The sequence below is a fragment of the Mytilus galloprovincialis genome, chromosome 14 (genome assembly GCF_965363235.1).
Source record: "Mytilus galloprovincialis chromosome 14, xbMytGall1.hap1.1, whole genome shotgun sequence".
Classification (NCBI taxonomy): domain Eukaryota; kingdom Metazoa; phylum Mollusca; class Bivalvia; order Mytilida; family Mytilidae; genus Mytilus; species Mytilus galloprovincialis.
In genome coordinates this window covers 17,862,060-17,877,106 of record NC_134851.1, presented here as the reverse complement: position 1 = coordinate 17,877,106, position 15,047 = coordinate 17,862,060, and the positions used below count along the sequence as shown (strand labels likewise).

General features: G+C 31.1%; 1 protein-coding gene across 1 annotated transcript in view; it reads right to left on the bottom strand.

Moving 5' to 3' along the window:
* LOC143058756 (hemicentin-1-like) overlaps window positions 1–15,047 on the bottom strand; it is a 48,699-nt gene continuing 33,652 nt past the window's right edge. The window contains exons 7-16 of the mRNA XM_076232203.1: window positions 12,928–13,233; window positions 11,458–11,775; window positions 10,474–10,773; window positions 7,657–7,953; window positions 6,623–6,925; window positions 6,273–6,371; window positions 4,101–4,140; window positions 3,158–3,210; window positions 1,759–1,786; window positions 1–300 (exon numbers count right to left, since the gene is read on the bottom strand). Of these exons, the coding sequence (XP_076088318.1) occupies window positions 165–300; window positions 1,759–1,786; window positions 3,158–3,210; window positions 4,101–4,140; window positions 6,273–6,371; window positions 6,623–6,925; window positions 7,657–7,953; window positions 10,474–10,773; window positions 11,458–11,775; window positions 12,928–13,233 (1,880 nt within the window). The 3' untranslated portion in view covers window positions 1–164. The remainder of the gene's footprint in view (window positions 301–1,758; window positions 1,787–3,157; window positions 3,211–4,100; window positions 4,141–6,272; window positions 6,372–6,622; window positions 6,926–7,656; window positions 7,954–10,473; window positions 10,774–11,457; window positions 11,776–12,927; window positions 13,234–15,047) is intronic.

The window sequence follows — 15,047 nt, the reverse complement described above, 5'->3', positions numbered from 1 at the left end:
GAATACTGTCATGTATTTTTATTTCAGAAAAATGTACGTCTTGAAAAAAATTATCCTTTTGAGTATGAAATCAAAAACATTGCTTTAATGAAACTGTTCCTTGTATTACGCATTTCAAATACAAAATGTTTTGAAACCCTTTTTATATTAGAACGTCAGAAAAACTACGGTATTGATCTTACAGAGTTTCCACTTATTGATTTTAAGTCAGTGTTATCTCCAAATACCGTACTGTAATGGGCTTCTGATGTGTCATAGTCATGCATCTCTTGTCTGTAGTCATCTAATTCCTCATCATTTCTGAAGATGATGAATATCATTATCACAACCGATTTCGATATAAATGTCTTTTTTGTGAAAATCTGATCAATAGTCTTTCATGATTTAACCAAATTCGAATTATAAGAAAAAGAACATATAACTTGAGCAATGTTTAATTTTTTAAGAAATCCATTACAGATTTGTTATGCAGCTTTGCTTTGATATCTATTTTGCACAACTTTTAAGGATTTTGGGTCCTCAGTGCACCTCAGCTTTGTCTTTTTTTTTCCTTTATAAATTTTGATCCGAGAGTCACTGATGAGTCTTATGCAGACGAAACGCGCATCTGGCGTATCAAAGTATAAGCCTGTTACCTTTGAAAACTACTTTGAAACGTTTACAATATTAATCATTTATTAATCGTACAAGGTAAGGAACTTCCCTAATTGGTAAGTATATATTAGTTTAAGTTATAGTTTATTTGTTATGAATCAAGGTTGTATGTTCCTGATTGGCTGCAATGGATCTCATAATATTTGTGTTTGACCTTCATCAGTATGAACAAAATTATTTTGTGCACATGATTATTATTTTTCACTAAAGTTGTGAGGTAGAACCCTGTGCGTGAAATGTGCGTTCGACTACAATTTTAATGAAGTTGAATTGTCAGTGTTCCTTCCTATTATCGGTGGTTCTCTTTTTTCACCGTGGCACTTATTGTTAATGAAACAACATCACCAATATCTATGAGAGTGGCGCTAATTACAAACAAATCATTTAATCAAACAAAATCACTACCAAGTTTGCGTAATCAATTATATATCCTTGTAAAACGATGAAATTATTCAATCTTTTTTTCAAATGTTGGAAATAAATTCATACAATACAAATAGGAATTATAGATCGAGAAAAATGACCAAATTGCAAAAGGGATGATCTGAAGTGCACAAAAAAGACATACCAGATATATGGAGTAAATCAATAATAGACGATGAGTGAATAAATGAGGCATGTTAAAGTGAAATTGTTTATTAAGCCGAATGGTGATAATATACTGTAAACGGTTGAATAGTGTGCCTGAGAACAGATCACTTTCAAGATTAACATGTGGAGCAGGATCTGCTTACCCTTCCGGAGCACCTGAGATCAATCCTAGTTTTTGGTGGGGTTCGTATTGTTTATTCTGTAGTTTTCTATGTTGTGTCATTTGTACTATTGTTTGTTTGTTAATCTTTTTTTTATTTTTATGAGTTTGACTGTCACTTTGGTATCTTTCGTCCCTCTTTTACAGCTACTGAACGATTTCAATCATCTTGGACAAAAAAACCGCCAATACTACAAACGAAAACATCGTCAGATAAACAGACAAACAATAGTACACAAAACACAAAATAGAAATCTAAAGACTGAGCAATACAAACCCAACAACAATAGCATACATTTGAAAAAGTTAAGATATAGGCAATCAAAACAAATTCTTTTTTATTATAAACTTACATGTCAACATTCTGGTGTTGAGGATGACCTGTAAAAACACGATAAACATGTATGACTTTTGCACCGCTATTGAGATAACCTTGTCCTCTTATAAATGAGCTGCGTATGATAGAAATCAACCTAATGATACTGAACGTACAATGTATACATTGACATGTATAAAACTTTCTGTGTCATTTGAACTCTTGTGGATAGTAGTTTTCTGATTGGTAATCATGCAAAATTTTCCTATTTTGACATCTGATTGATTTGGAACATTCATAGACGAAATAAGAGATGAATGTTGGTCGGTTTTATGGATTTTATCAAAATAAATAGCCCATTTATCAAACAGTATTTCTGAGAAATTTTTACTCTGAATAGGTTAGTGACACATGTAACTATCTTCATTTGCATAAGGTCGATGTCTATCCGACGCAGGTCATATTTTTATTTGAATAATTAAATAAAATTTTATACGTTTATGATATCAACAAAGTATATATATAGTGTCCTTGTATGGAATAAATTACAGTTGCATTGGTTTTCTTTATTCAAAGGAACTTAAACAGGAAGCTTCACTCTGACAGACTTTGCATACCTCGACAAATTAAGAACAGCAATGGCAGGTGAATAACAGTTCTTTATAGTTCATAAGTGTATGTTCAATGATGATCAATAAAAACGTTAACCTGATTGAAAGATCAACACTAGCTCTACTGCCTTCACAAAGTACAGAGATTTAAAAAAAAAATAAAAATGTTCTGATGATTATAGAAAGTACAGTCAAAACTGCTGAAGAGACCACCTGTATAAAGCAGAAAAGTGTGTTATAAGACTATTTATTTTAGATCCATCTGTAATACATTTCTTATAGATTGAACCTGCATTAAAACCTGTCTAAAGGTTGCACTTTGTAAATACAGCTGCTTCTTAAACCACGCCTCTTTTGGGGAGATTTAGAATATTCAAAGAAATTAATTTTGTTTACATACTGGTTCCCAGCTGTGTGCCATCTCATATAGATAACTGTGGAATGTTACCAGTAAATATACATGTGCATATTATTTACATTGAAATTTGTGGTAACCCTTAGTTCGAGGTAGGGATAGTTAAGATTATTTGTGTTTGTTTAAACTCTGAAATGTTCAGGGCATATAAACGTTGAAAATATGCTGCACAGCCCGATATTTTGACCTTTGAAAAAAATTGTAGTGCATATGAACTTTCAATTCTAGGATAAGATTTTTTTCAAAATTCTTAGTAAAATTGAAACAGTTTTAGCCGTTCGTAGGAATTCCAATGGGAAATTGCATTGTCAATATTTACAGAAATGCAACCTTTAGACAAGACAATTTTGCTCTCCCTCCAGTGGCCTCTTAAAACAGGTTTCACTGTATTTCATAATTTATTTATTTACCTGTAGAATTATGCTGGTATGAAATTGAATTCTGTTTTGATTCATATTTACTGCTGAAATGAACTTTGAAATGAATACATTTGAATATTTGAATATGATTATAAATACATAAAATAAAGGCAAAAGTAGTGTACCGTTGTTCAAAATTCATAAATCGATAGAAAAAAAGCAAATCCGGTTTACAAACTAAAACTGAGGGAAACGTATAAAATATAAGAGAACTACGACACAACAGAGACACAACACTAAATGTAACACACACAGAAACGAATTATAATGTAACAATGCCATTTTCCCGAATTGGTACCGGGCACTTTATAAAAAAATGGTGGGTTGAATCTGATTTTGTGGCATGCCAAACCTCCCGCTTTAAAAAGTCTTCTAATCGAATCCAATCATCATGGAAACATGTTACCTCTGACGACACTGAACAAAATACCTTGTCAAATATTTCAACCTTTGATTTAATAGTTAAGAAGTGCATTTCTTCTTCTCATGACTTATCATTTGTGCTCAATTCATGATAATTGGACGGACAACTTAATAAATAAGTTTAAGAGCATGTATTTCAAACGTTCCATACGTTAAGTTCAGTTTACAAATGGTATAATCTATGTTATAATTTTAAACACGTGTATGAATTGTTAAATTTGAATTGTGAGTGTGGTAAGATAATTCATCAACTAAAGTTTAAATTTATATCATTGATATTAAACCAAAAAAAAATAATACACAAGAAACACACATTAGGGTCAACATGCGGTTTTTCAAAATACTAGTAGTTTCGTGTCCGGATGTTTTGCCACTCTTTGAATCGATTAAGTTAATATAAATTTTATATATTTATTTTAAAAATGACAAGTCAACAAACTCAACGAGTTATATCAAAGACCCAAGTGATATATATGTAAACTCATCCTTTAACATGTTTGAAATAACTCACTCTACGTTTTCTCTTTCTTTGCCTCTAACTAATGTAAAACCTAAAACAAATGAATGTAATTGAACATCAATCAAATTTTTGATAATATTTCCATATAAACTATACTTCTTTAGACTTTGATTGGCCTAATAGGCGTTTTGCAAAACCCGTAATTGACCCTGTAATTAGAGATGCCTTAAAAAGTTGTCTCCCTTATGGGGGACATTAATTTGAATTTGCAATGGTTAGCTAGCAGAAAGAGCAAATCCATATGTGCTAATGTGAGTAATTTAGAAGGTTTTCAAATCTTTTAATAACATTAATTTGCTTTTTAACCAAATACTAATGACATCAGAAATTATTTTTTGTGAAAAATTAGTTAAACCGCCGATACATCACTTTCAATTCATCATGTTCTTCATTTGCAAAAACCAATTTTGTCCGGTATGGAACCAGTCTACGATTGACATAGGGGCATATGGGGCATATCCACTAACAACGAACCCATGATAGCAAAAAAGGGCAACATTTCAAATGAGCAAACCAACAATAAAAGAATGGATAAATTCCGCTAAACCGAAACAAGATTGATATGCAAATCAAGTGTTAAAAGGTGTTCTTTTGATTATAACAGCACTGTGTAAATATTGGGTGTATATATTTTCATACATTACAAAAACTAGTAAATAATTTGACATGAATGAGTTTTTTTTTCCCAAAATGAGCAATATAAATATATATTGATCATATCGAGCCAATCTTACTGTTTTGTTTAATTGCCTTCCAATTTTAGGCTACAGTGTCATATACCTATGTGACTTTTTGTCCCAAAAATTTTGACATCTAAGAAAAAACCTCAGATTGTTATTTTGAATTACAGCGGACATTTAGAATAGCACTAAAAGGCTTGAAACATTGATTGGAAACTGATACTTTTTTTTTTCATTAAAACTAAGTTTTATTAACATATTTACATTTGTTGATATATACATCAAATACCGGTACCTTATCCCGGCCTCGTTAACATTAGTATAAAACATCTAAAATTATGGTTAATTATGTTAGTACACAAATTTTCTTAAATCCGGATATAATTCATGTCTTTGCCTGAATGATTTTCTATACTAGTATCTTTGTTTACAAAGAAGGTAGATAACACGTGCAGTGCATATATGGAATACAAACTAATAAGTGCTTTTTATTCAAGGAAATGTTTCCAAAATATTCGTTTTGAAAGGATTATTGATATGCCGTTATCTTTTTCTGTTGTGAATATTCGATTGATATGCAAATGCATTTTACCAAATATGACTACAGTAAAATCGGATGCTATTTTATCAATTGAAGGTAATTGTCATTTCTGTCAGATTATAGATTGTAACGTTATGTCTTGGATAACGTTAAACTAGTGGGGGGGGGGGGGGAAATATGAGTGGACAACAACAAAAAGAGACGAATAATATATAGTACAAGTAATAACCATAAAAACATGACAACAAATACATATAACAAAACAACTGTTGACTGTTGTATGAAAATACAGTCAAATCTAAACTCACCATTGATAAACAATATAATTTGCATGCACATTAATAAACAGGTAGTTATACATGTACAGTGTTTGAAGAAAATTTACAGTATAATCCGAATATTTCAAAACAAATATTTACATGTATATACATAAACATAAACAGGTAATTATACCTGTGCCATGTTTGAAGAAGATTACAGTATAATCTCTGTATTTGGGTGAATGAGTCAGACAGGAAACTGATACTTGAATAATTCAGGATTTACATGTTATCCATAAAGAGACACAGACACAAGAAAACATACTATACGGGGATTACACATGTATAAAGTTCTTAAAGTTACAGTTTTTTTTATATTATAAATTATATTATATATTATATTTTATATTATATTGTATTATGCTATGAAGAGATTCACTACTGCAATTCACCATATCTTTTCTGGAACAAATTATCGGCTTGTTAAATACGAAGAGAAGCAATACTGCAAATACTGATTAATATGAAGAGCAGGAATACCTAAACGAAACTTTTTCTGAAACAAAGTATCGCTATGAATAATATGATGTGTAGCAATGATAAAATTGACAAAAACACAATTTCTGAAACAAATTATCGCAATAATATATACGAAGAGCTGCTGCACTGACGTTAAACCTACCATTTCTGTAACAAATTATCCCCATTATTAATACGAAGAGAAGCAATCCTCCTATAAGTCCTATTGCGACATACATTAAAACGTTCTGTTCTTCTTTATCTAAAAGAAAGTACATGTAGTCAGTTTTTACAACGTTAAGTTCACTGTTTAGACATTTGGCCTGTATTTAAGTAAAAAAAAATAGATATTCAACATGTGTCTGGTATAATTCAAAATGCACGAAAACAAACATAAAATACATTCGATGTATTTAATCAAATATGCTTATTATGAATAGTTTGCAATATTATTAAAAACTTCAACAATATATGATAATAAACAAAAATAATTAATATAATTAAATAAAATACCATTAATTGTCAATTGCAAACACACTGATTGAGGTTCTTTGTTATCAAACAGTTGACTAATATTACAACAAAGACTTCGTCCACTTTTTTCTGACGATAGAATCAAGTCCAATGTACCAGCAACTGTATACATGTTATCAGTAGTATCATATGAGTATACTGCAATGAAATCGTAATATTGTTCTTGGATACTCATGGAAATAGTCGGAGCAGGATATCCATTCATTGATGAACAAGTCCATGTTCCTGACGATCCGGATATCAGGTTGGTAGGTCCAGTCAGTATTGGAACTGTTGGTGTAACTTAAATGACACAACATTGAAATATTATCATTTAAGGATGTTTGCTTCTCTGTTTCAAAATAACAAGCTGTTTAATAGACTGTTAGAAATTGATGGTATATTAATAAAGAAACTTAAAAAGCAGAAAAAATGTCCCTTGAATTTGGTTGTAAATGATTATCTCTGAATTTTCATACATTTAACATTGATCCTTTTTATCTTTGAAAAGACTATGTTAAAATAAAAAAGAACTTATCAGATCTTTGAAAATGACTTTTTAAACTATATATAATAAAATTATTGAATGAGAGGTAGGAGTCAGCAAGCAATATTTTTTTCGACACAACATGGATAAAACTAGAGGAATCAGAATAGCTAAAAAATATAAAAATCAAAGTTTTGCAAACATCCTTAAAGTGCTAATCACGATTAAATATATAATCACCTGATCTTAGAACGAAAAATCAAGTAAAGAATGAGTGCAACCAAATATGTTTGTTTGATTGAAACAATCTTTACACTGATAATTTTTTGTTTAAAGTTTCAAATTCATAAGCAATATCAAACGATAAGTGTGTAATAAGTAAATGATATAAAACAAAAGTTAACATGCAATGAGATGGTAGAAGCTTTATGTTTGGTAATCAACATTGTAACAGCCGGCGGGCTTGGTAATTTTATTGATACGATTGTATTGATCGGTGATAGTAGTTCTGTTAACATCATATGTAAAGTGCAAAGTTCATACGTACAATACAATTCAATATATATCGTCGATGAAAGTGGGTTCTGTAAAATGTCGTTATCGGCCTGACACTCAAACACTTCGAGGTGGTCATCCAAACCGGCAATAAAAGTTAGAGTTGATGTTGTTACCCCGCTACTTGTAGATCTACCTATGCCAGTAGTGATGATGTTTCCATCTCTAAGCCAATTTACAGTTGGTAAAGGATTTCCTCCTGTAGAACTGCACGATAATGTTACAATATCACCTAGCTCATATCGTTGTGCTCCAACTATTTGTGGTTGTCCTGGGAGGTTATTGGAAGCTATTAAATAACAAAAGTACTTATAATACAAATGTATATGTGATGATAAACTAATATATCAAACTGACACATTGGTATATAGACATAATTCTAATTCTTATACAATTTAACCCTTTCTGGTGGTCCTATTGTAAGAAACATTTGATCACAGTATGGTTCCCTGGAGATCTCAGATGAGTATTACGTAAATTAAAATGCCATATCTGACTATTTCGAAATTAGTTAGCACTTTTAGTTAACACTTATCAATAGATATAACGCTTCCCTTTTATTTACACGGTATTGAAGCTATACATACATGTTTATTAAGGTTTGAATCTAGTTGGCATTTCTTACGACAGATTTTGATAGCGCAACATGAGATACCGACATATTGTCGAACATATTTTCTAATTTCAGATTGATACATTAAGAAAAGCTCATAAAACGTGTGTGGTTTCTGGTTTTGTAAAGGGTTAATTTATCAATATGACCGTATTGATCAATTGGTTTAATAATGAATTATTATGTATAGATGTGCTTGAAATGTAATTTCCATTATCACTATATATTTTTTTAATGAAAATATTGTACTTCATCCATATTCCGTTATATCATATGGTATCATTAGTATTATTTTTATTTACTCTTTTTTGCTTATTTTTTTCGCTTGCTTTATTATGTGCCACTATAGATATTTTATGTAAATGCCTGTTAATCCATGATGAATAAAAAAAAAATTATAAAAAAACTTTAACCTGAAGTGCGACGAACAGACGGACAGACTAACGGACGAACAGACCGAAGGACGCACAGACCAGAAAACATAATGTCCCTCTACTATCGAAGGTGGGGCATACAAAAAGTAAATTTTAAAAAGCCCAATAAAATGAGAATTTAATATCATTTAAGAATAAATCAAGAAATTAATACCATTAATACCAAAATTCCGAAAATGTTTTCCGCGTACACTTGAGGTAATGTGCTCCTTAGGTAGAAAATCCTCCTTGTTTCGAACAATTCAAACATTGTAAACACTGTCCTAAGTCAGGAATCTGATGTACAGTAGTTGTCGTTTGTTTATGTAATATATACGTGTTTCTTGTTTCTCGTTTTATTTATATAGATTAGACCGTTGGTTTTCCCGTTTGTATGGTTTTACACTAGTAATTTTGGGGCCCTTTATAGCTTGTTGTTCGGTGTGAGCCAAGGCTCCGTGTTGAAGGCCGTACTTTAACCTATAATGGTTTACTTTTTAAATTGTTATTTGGATGGAGAGTTGTCTCATTGGCACTCACACCACATCTTTCTATATCTACTTTAAAATTGATAAATATGACGATACCAATCTTATTTTTTTTAATTATTGACTAATGGACTGTTGAAATCATCTGGGAGGAAACTTCTACCAGCAGTTTAAAAAACAAACCTTATCACCAACATATATAACAAAGCCAAAAAATGTACGAAGTTGAAAAGCGTTGAAGACTCTTTAAAATTCCGAAAGTTGTATTCCAAATACAGCTATGGTAATTTATTTCTGTGGTAGAACTTGCTTATAGTTAGTGTTCCGAACAATAAATGGTTTTGTATACAGTTATGCATAAATACCTGTATCACCATATCAATGCCATTTCGTGTCAACATGGGATATATTGTAAACGGTTCAGATATAACCATACATAGTTTGTACTTCTTCTTTCTTTGATATTTTTTTAGAAATGAATATCATGTTCGTCATACAAAAAAGTATAATTGAAAATATCGGAAATAAACGCCTTATAAAAACATTGAACAAAAGTATGCTCAAGAAAACAAGATTTCAGATAACCAATGAAGTCAACTTACAGATAAATCAAAATAATCATATTTAAGAAATAATTCCTTCTTGTCATGCTCTATGCGCATTTTAACATGGGTAGGCATTATATTTGTCGATCTTTTACACTGAGCGTTAGCGAGGTGTAAAATGTGGTCAAATATAATGCCTACCCATGTTAAGATGAGCATAGAGCATGACATGAAGGAATTATTTCGATTCTAGCATGACAAATACAATATATTTATAGGTCGAAGCGTACGAAAATACCGTAAGACTGTTTGGCTGTTCCCATTTCCTCCCCGAGAAGTTTGTATATTACATTTCACATTTGAAAAGTTTAAAAACTACGACCAGGGTAAATATATGTTGTTTGATAAAAATACATAATAAAAGTAGATGCTTGCTACTTAATTTGTAAATATTTAAAAGGATAACGACGGAAATAACGTTAATATAAAAAGTCCGTGCGCATGTGTCAAACATATTTTTTGTGCTCATTAGAACACGGCTGTGTTAACAAAGCGTAATAAGGACGTCATATTGGAATTTTATTTTGACATAGATATAAAATTAAGAAGATTCGGGTGAACTACATTGAGACAACAATAATACGTAAAAAAAACCAAAGCTTCTATATAGATTCTTTAACGAGATACTAATATATATGGAATATGCATAGGTAATAGTAATTAATTGATTATGGAAGTGATGATACAAACCATTAAGCGTAAGATAAGTTGTCTTTACAAGTGGACGCTGAAGAAATCCATTGTATGCTTGACATTCATATACCTCTAGATCGCTGTCGGTAGTTGTTGTTACAATCAATGTTGTAGATGTTACATTACCACTGGTAGACGTACTAGTACCAGATAAAATCACAATATCATCCATCAACCAAAGCACTGATGGTTTGGGGTTTCCTCCTGTAGAACTGCATGTAAGAATAACAGTTTTTCCTACCTCATATTCTACTGGTTTACTTATTTCCGGTTCACCTGGAGCTAACCTGAAGGATGCTAAAATATAAATGCTTGCGATTAAAACTGTATATCTAAATGTGTAAACACATTCCTTTGTTAAAAATAACCGAAACAAGTTTTGTCAAAATCATAGAAACATTAGAAAGCAATTCGTTTTGAAAATAAGTTCATCCCAAATGAAATACATGTATTGCAGTCGTAAAGGCAATTATTGCAAAAATACTTAACTGTTCTACCAAAAAGTAAAATAACAAAACTACCGAACTGTTAGACAATTCAAAACGGAAAACCCTTAACAAATGACACAATTTGTCATATTTCGACACGGATTCAAAAAGATCAACAATATGTATGTCTATAAAAGTACATAACTCATGAACAGTAGAAAGGACATCACCCAATTTCAATTTTGATCTGCGGTTAGTGGTAATGAGAATTTTTTAAGTTTTATAACATTTCGTTGGGGCAGAATAAAGTAAGAAAACGGAAACAAATTTTCGAGACGGACGATGTAACACTGAATGCTCCTTTCGCTTCTAAAGCTATCTGATATTATGTAACAAATTATGTTCAATGATCTTTTTGTCGACGCTTTTTATTTGTTTCTCGTTGAAATAACAAATGGATAGACGATATCTCAAAGTAAACTTTTTTGGATATGCAAACGTTTTCACCCTGGTACATGACCGAATGTGAAACTTGCAAGTAAGAACATGTTACCTTCTAGTACTTTAAGTATGATAGGTCCACTCATAAATTGAAGCCACCCATTTTTAGCTTGGCATTTATAAATGCCCTCATCGTTTTTTGTAATGCTAAATATATTAAGATTAGGATTTGTGGCTGATGAAATGATTTGTCTCTTTGCATTATTAGTCCCCATAGATATTATTTCCGCAGCTCCTCCATCCAACGGCGTTTTCGTCCATTCCCATTCAAAAGCAGGTGGTGTTCCGTTTATTTTACACATTATAGTAGCTATAGAATCGCCTACTATAGATGAATATGTGGTTAATGAGGCAGTTATACTTAGGTCACCTGTTAATAAAAATAAATACACACTAAATATACTTGTACATGTATATGATAATTGAATAAATTTTGAAATTGACACGGATTATCGCATTACACCTGAATCAAGGTTTGTTCATGACAAAGTCTTATATGGAAACAAAAATGAAGGGAGGTCAATTATTAATAATAAAAAAATATATAACCGGTGATAAACATAAGTGCTTCAAAAGATGAATATCACATTTGCAGACAATAGTGACATCAATGAGATTTCACTACTGGGAGGATAATACTAACGAGTATATTGCTGTTCAATAGTAATAAAGTCTAGTTAACTGAAAGAAATCCGGGTCACAAACCAAAACCGAACGAAACTATAAGCGAAACACAACGGAACAACATGACCACTGAATTCTTACAAAATAAACGCCAATATACATATAAACATATTACGTACTTGACAACAACTGTCTTATTTCTGACTTGGTACATGCTATTTTAAGAAAAAACAATAGTGAGTTGGATTGGTTTTATGCCTACCCACCAAACCGCCCGTTTATGACGATGACAGAAATACGGCTTCAATGACTTATTACGAGACAGGAATATATTATATCTCCAATTTACACCACGATAGAATTATGAACTTTGCATCATACGAATATATAAACGCCACAAAAAGTAACTTCACAGGCAAATTTGTAGTAACATGATATGAAATAGCGATTGAGTTTGTAATTGTGTTATTTTATGCATTTTCTAACCATTACAATCATATTGATATAACATTGAATATAACAGTAATGGTGTAATTATTTGTATCATATATCCATCTCGGTTTTACGTCGTAATCAAAACTGTAAAAACAAAATAATCATGTTTATATAAAGCTAAAATACATATAAATGAACAATCTTAATAATTGTCTTAATTATCACTTAATTCTCGTGAAAAACGTTATCAAGATATCGTGTTGAAAAAAGTCGTATGCACTTGAGGTGAGTCGAAAATATCATGTGGATGAAAGCCAAATAAAAAGAACGGGCATTTTAGGTTTAAACCTGTGAAAATTGAAAGATGCAATTAAGCTTTTCAATTTACATTTCAAAAGATGTATTCTGGATTTCAAACATTCATCAAAGCTTTGCGTTTCTTTTTTTTTATCAGTATACTTACTTATGAATCTAAGGACTGAGCTTGTACTGTTACATTGTCCAACTTCGTTGGTAGCAGAACATACATAGGTTCCACCATCGAATGATTGAAAGTTAAGTATTGTCAATGAAGGATATTGAACGTTACCACCATAATATTTAGCTGTATTGCCTGTGCTCAAAGTTCGTTGTTCAGAAGATCCAGTTTGAGTGAAATACCATATAATGGCCGTAGCTGCTGGTTCTCCAGTTATAGTACATGTTATTAATTGAGATTGTCCCTCGAGTAGATCAGCATAATCTGGTGAAATATCAACGGTTAGTAAACCTGCAAAGACAACATGGACAATATTAGTCTCCTTAATCCAGAGAATTTAGAAACAAAAATTATGAAAGCACAGGCACAAGCTATGCAATTAATTATAAAAAATTCTCCGTGAAGAAGATTTAACATTTATAATCAATGTATCATCAATACTAAAACAAATTTTTTTTTACAATATTTCTTACAGATAAAAATATAACAATGGAAGACAAAAGATAGACATCATAAATCAAAGTTTCACTAATGCATAAAGTTAATCGCATTTTTATAGCACAATAAATATAAAAAAACTACAACTAAATCTGTATTTGGATTGTGCATGTTGTGTCTACATAATATTTCAAAACTACAAGTAAAAGAACTCTAATATTATAAAGTCTTGAAATTTAAAATGGATAAAAATAAGATACTTCTAGACAATTATATTACTTTTTTTATTGTTCAAAATTTATTGTGTCAATTAAAATGCCGGATTAAAAAAGGGGAGGTCCATAAAAAGCTGACAAAATCAAACGCTATCAATAAACAAATCAAATGAAAAAACAACTGCTACATTCCTGAAATGGCATAGGCATTTTCCGAAGAAAATCGTGGATTAAAGCTGGTATTATCATGATTATATTGACTTTTAACTCAAAATTGTATATTAGATTTTATCATATACTTAGGCAAAATAACATATGATTTTTACCGTATGATAATAGCATTAAATTAAAGTATTTTCCATATTTTTCGAATTGGTGCTTAGCGGGCTAATATGAAAAGTTTATCACATGCTTCGATTGTTATCACATGCCTTTCCGTAACGTTATCACATGGCATTCCGTTGATACTAGTATTTTGTGTAAAATGATAAAATTAAATAAAAAAAATAAAAAAAAATAATTATTAAATAAATTAATTTTTTAAGATTTTCTGAAATACAATTTAGATAGTTTTTTCATTCCAAACAATGTTCATTACGTATATTGTTGAATTTTATTTGTGTCGATTTGTCCATTATGATATTAAAATGTGTTGTTTCTTTTCTCCGTTGAGGCATATGATAGAAAGATTTCATATTGAATGTATCAAATGTTCAGTCCGACGTCCGTGCACTTTTTACTCTTTCAAATTCTTTTCTGGAACCACGTAAAAGGATCAATATATGAATCTGTTATTTTTCTCTACTGTTGAAGCATATGATAAAAAGATCATAACATGTCATTTTTCATATCGCATATATTATCAGCCCTCGGTCAATATCAGCCCTCGAGCCATGCGGCTCTTGGGCTGAGATTGAACCTAGGGCTGATAATACATGCGATATGAAAAATGCCATGTAATAATCTGATATTATATTTCCTTCACATGATGACAATCAGTTAAATATGACCAACAATGTTTGAGAAAGTTTTACTTAGACAAAAACAAATATGAACTTAGATTGATTTGACTATTTCGGTTCTGATACATCATTAACTTGCAAATATTCGGCTCTGATTTTTCGTCATGAAGGTAAATGCAAACAAGAATGTGTCCCAAGTACACGGATGCTCCACTCGCACTATCATTTTCTCTGGTCAGTGGACCGTGAAAAATTGGGGCATAACTCTTATTTGGCATTAAAATTAGAAAGATCATATTATAAGGAACATGAGTAATAAGTTTCAAGTTGATTGGACGTCAAACTTATCAAAAACTACCTTGAGCAAAAACTTTAACCTGAAGCGTGACCAACGGCTGTACACACCAGAAAACATAATGCCCCTCTATCGTAGGTGGGGCATAACAAGTAATTCGGACACTTGCAATCTAAAAAAAGAGTTGTTACCATT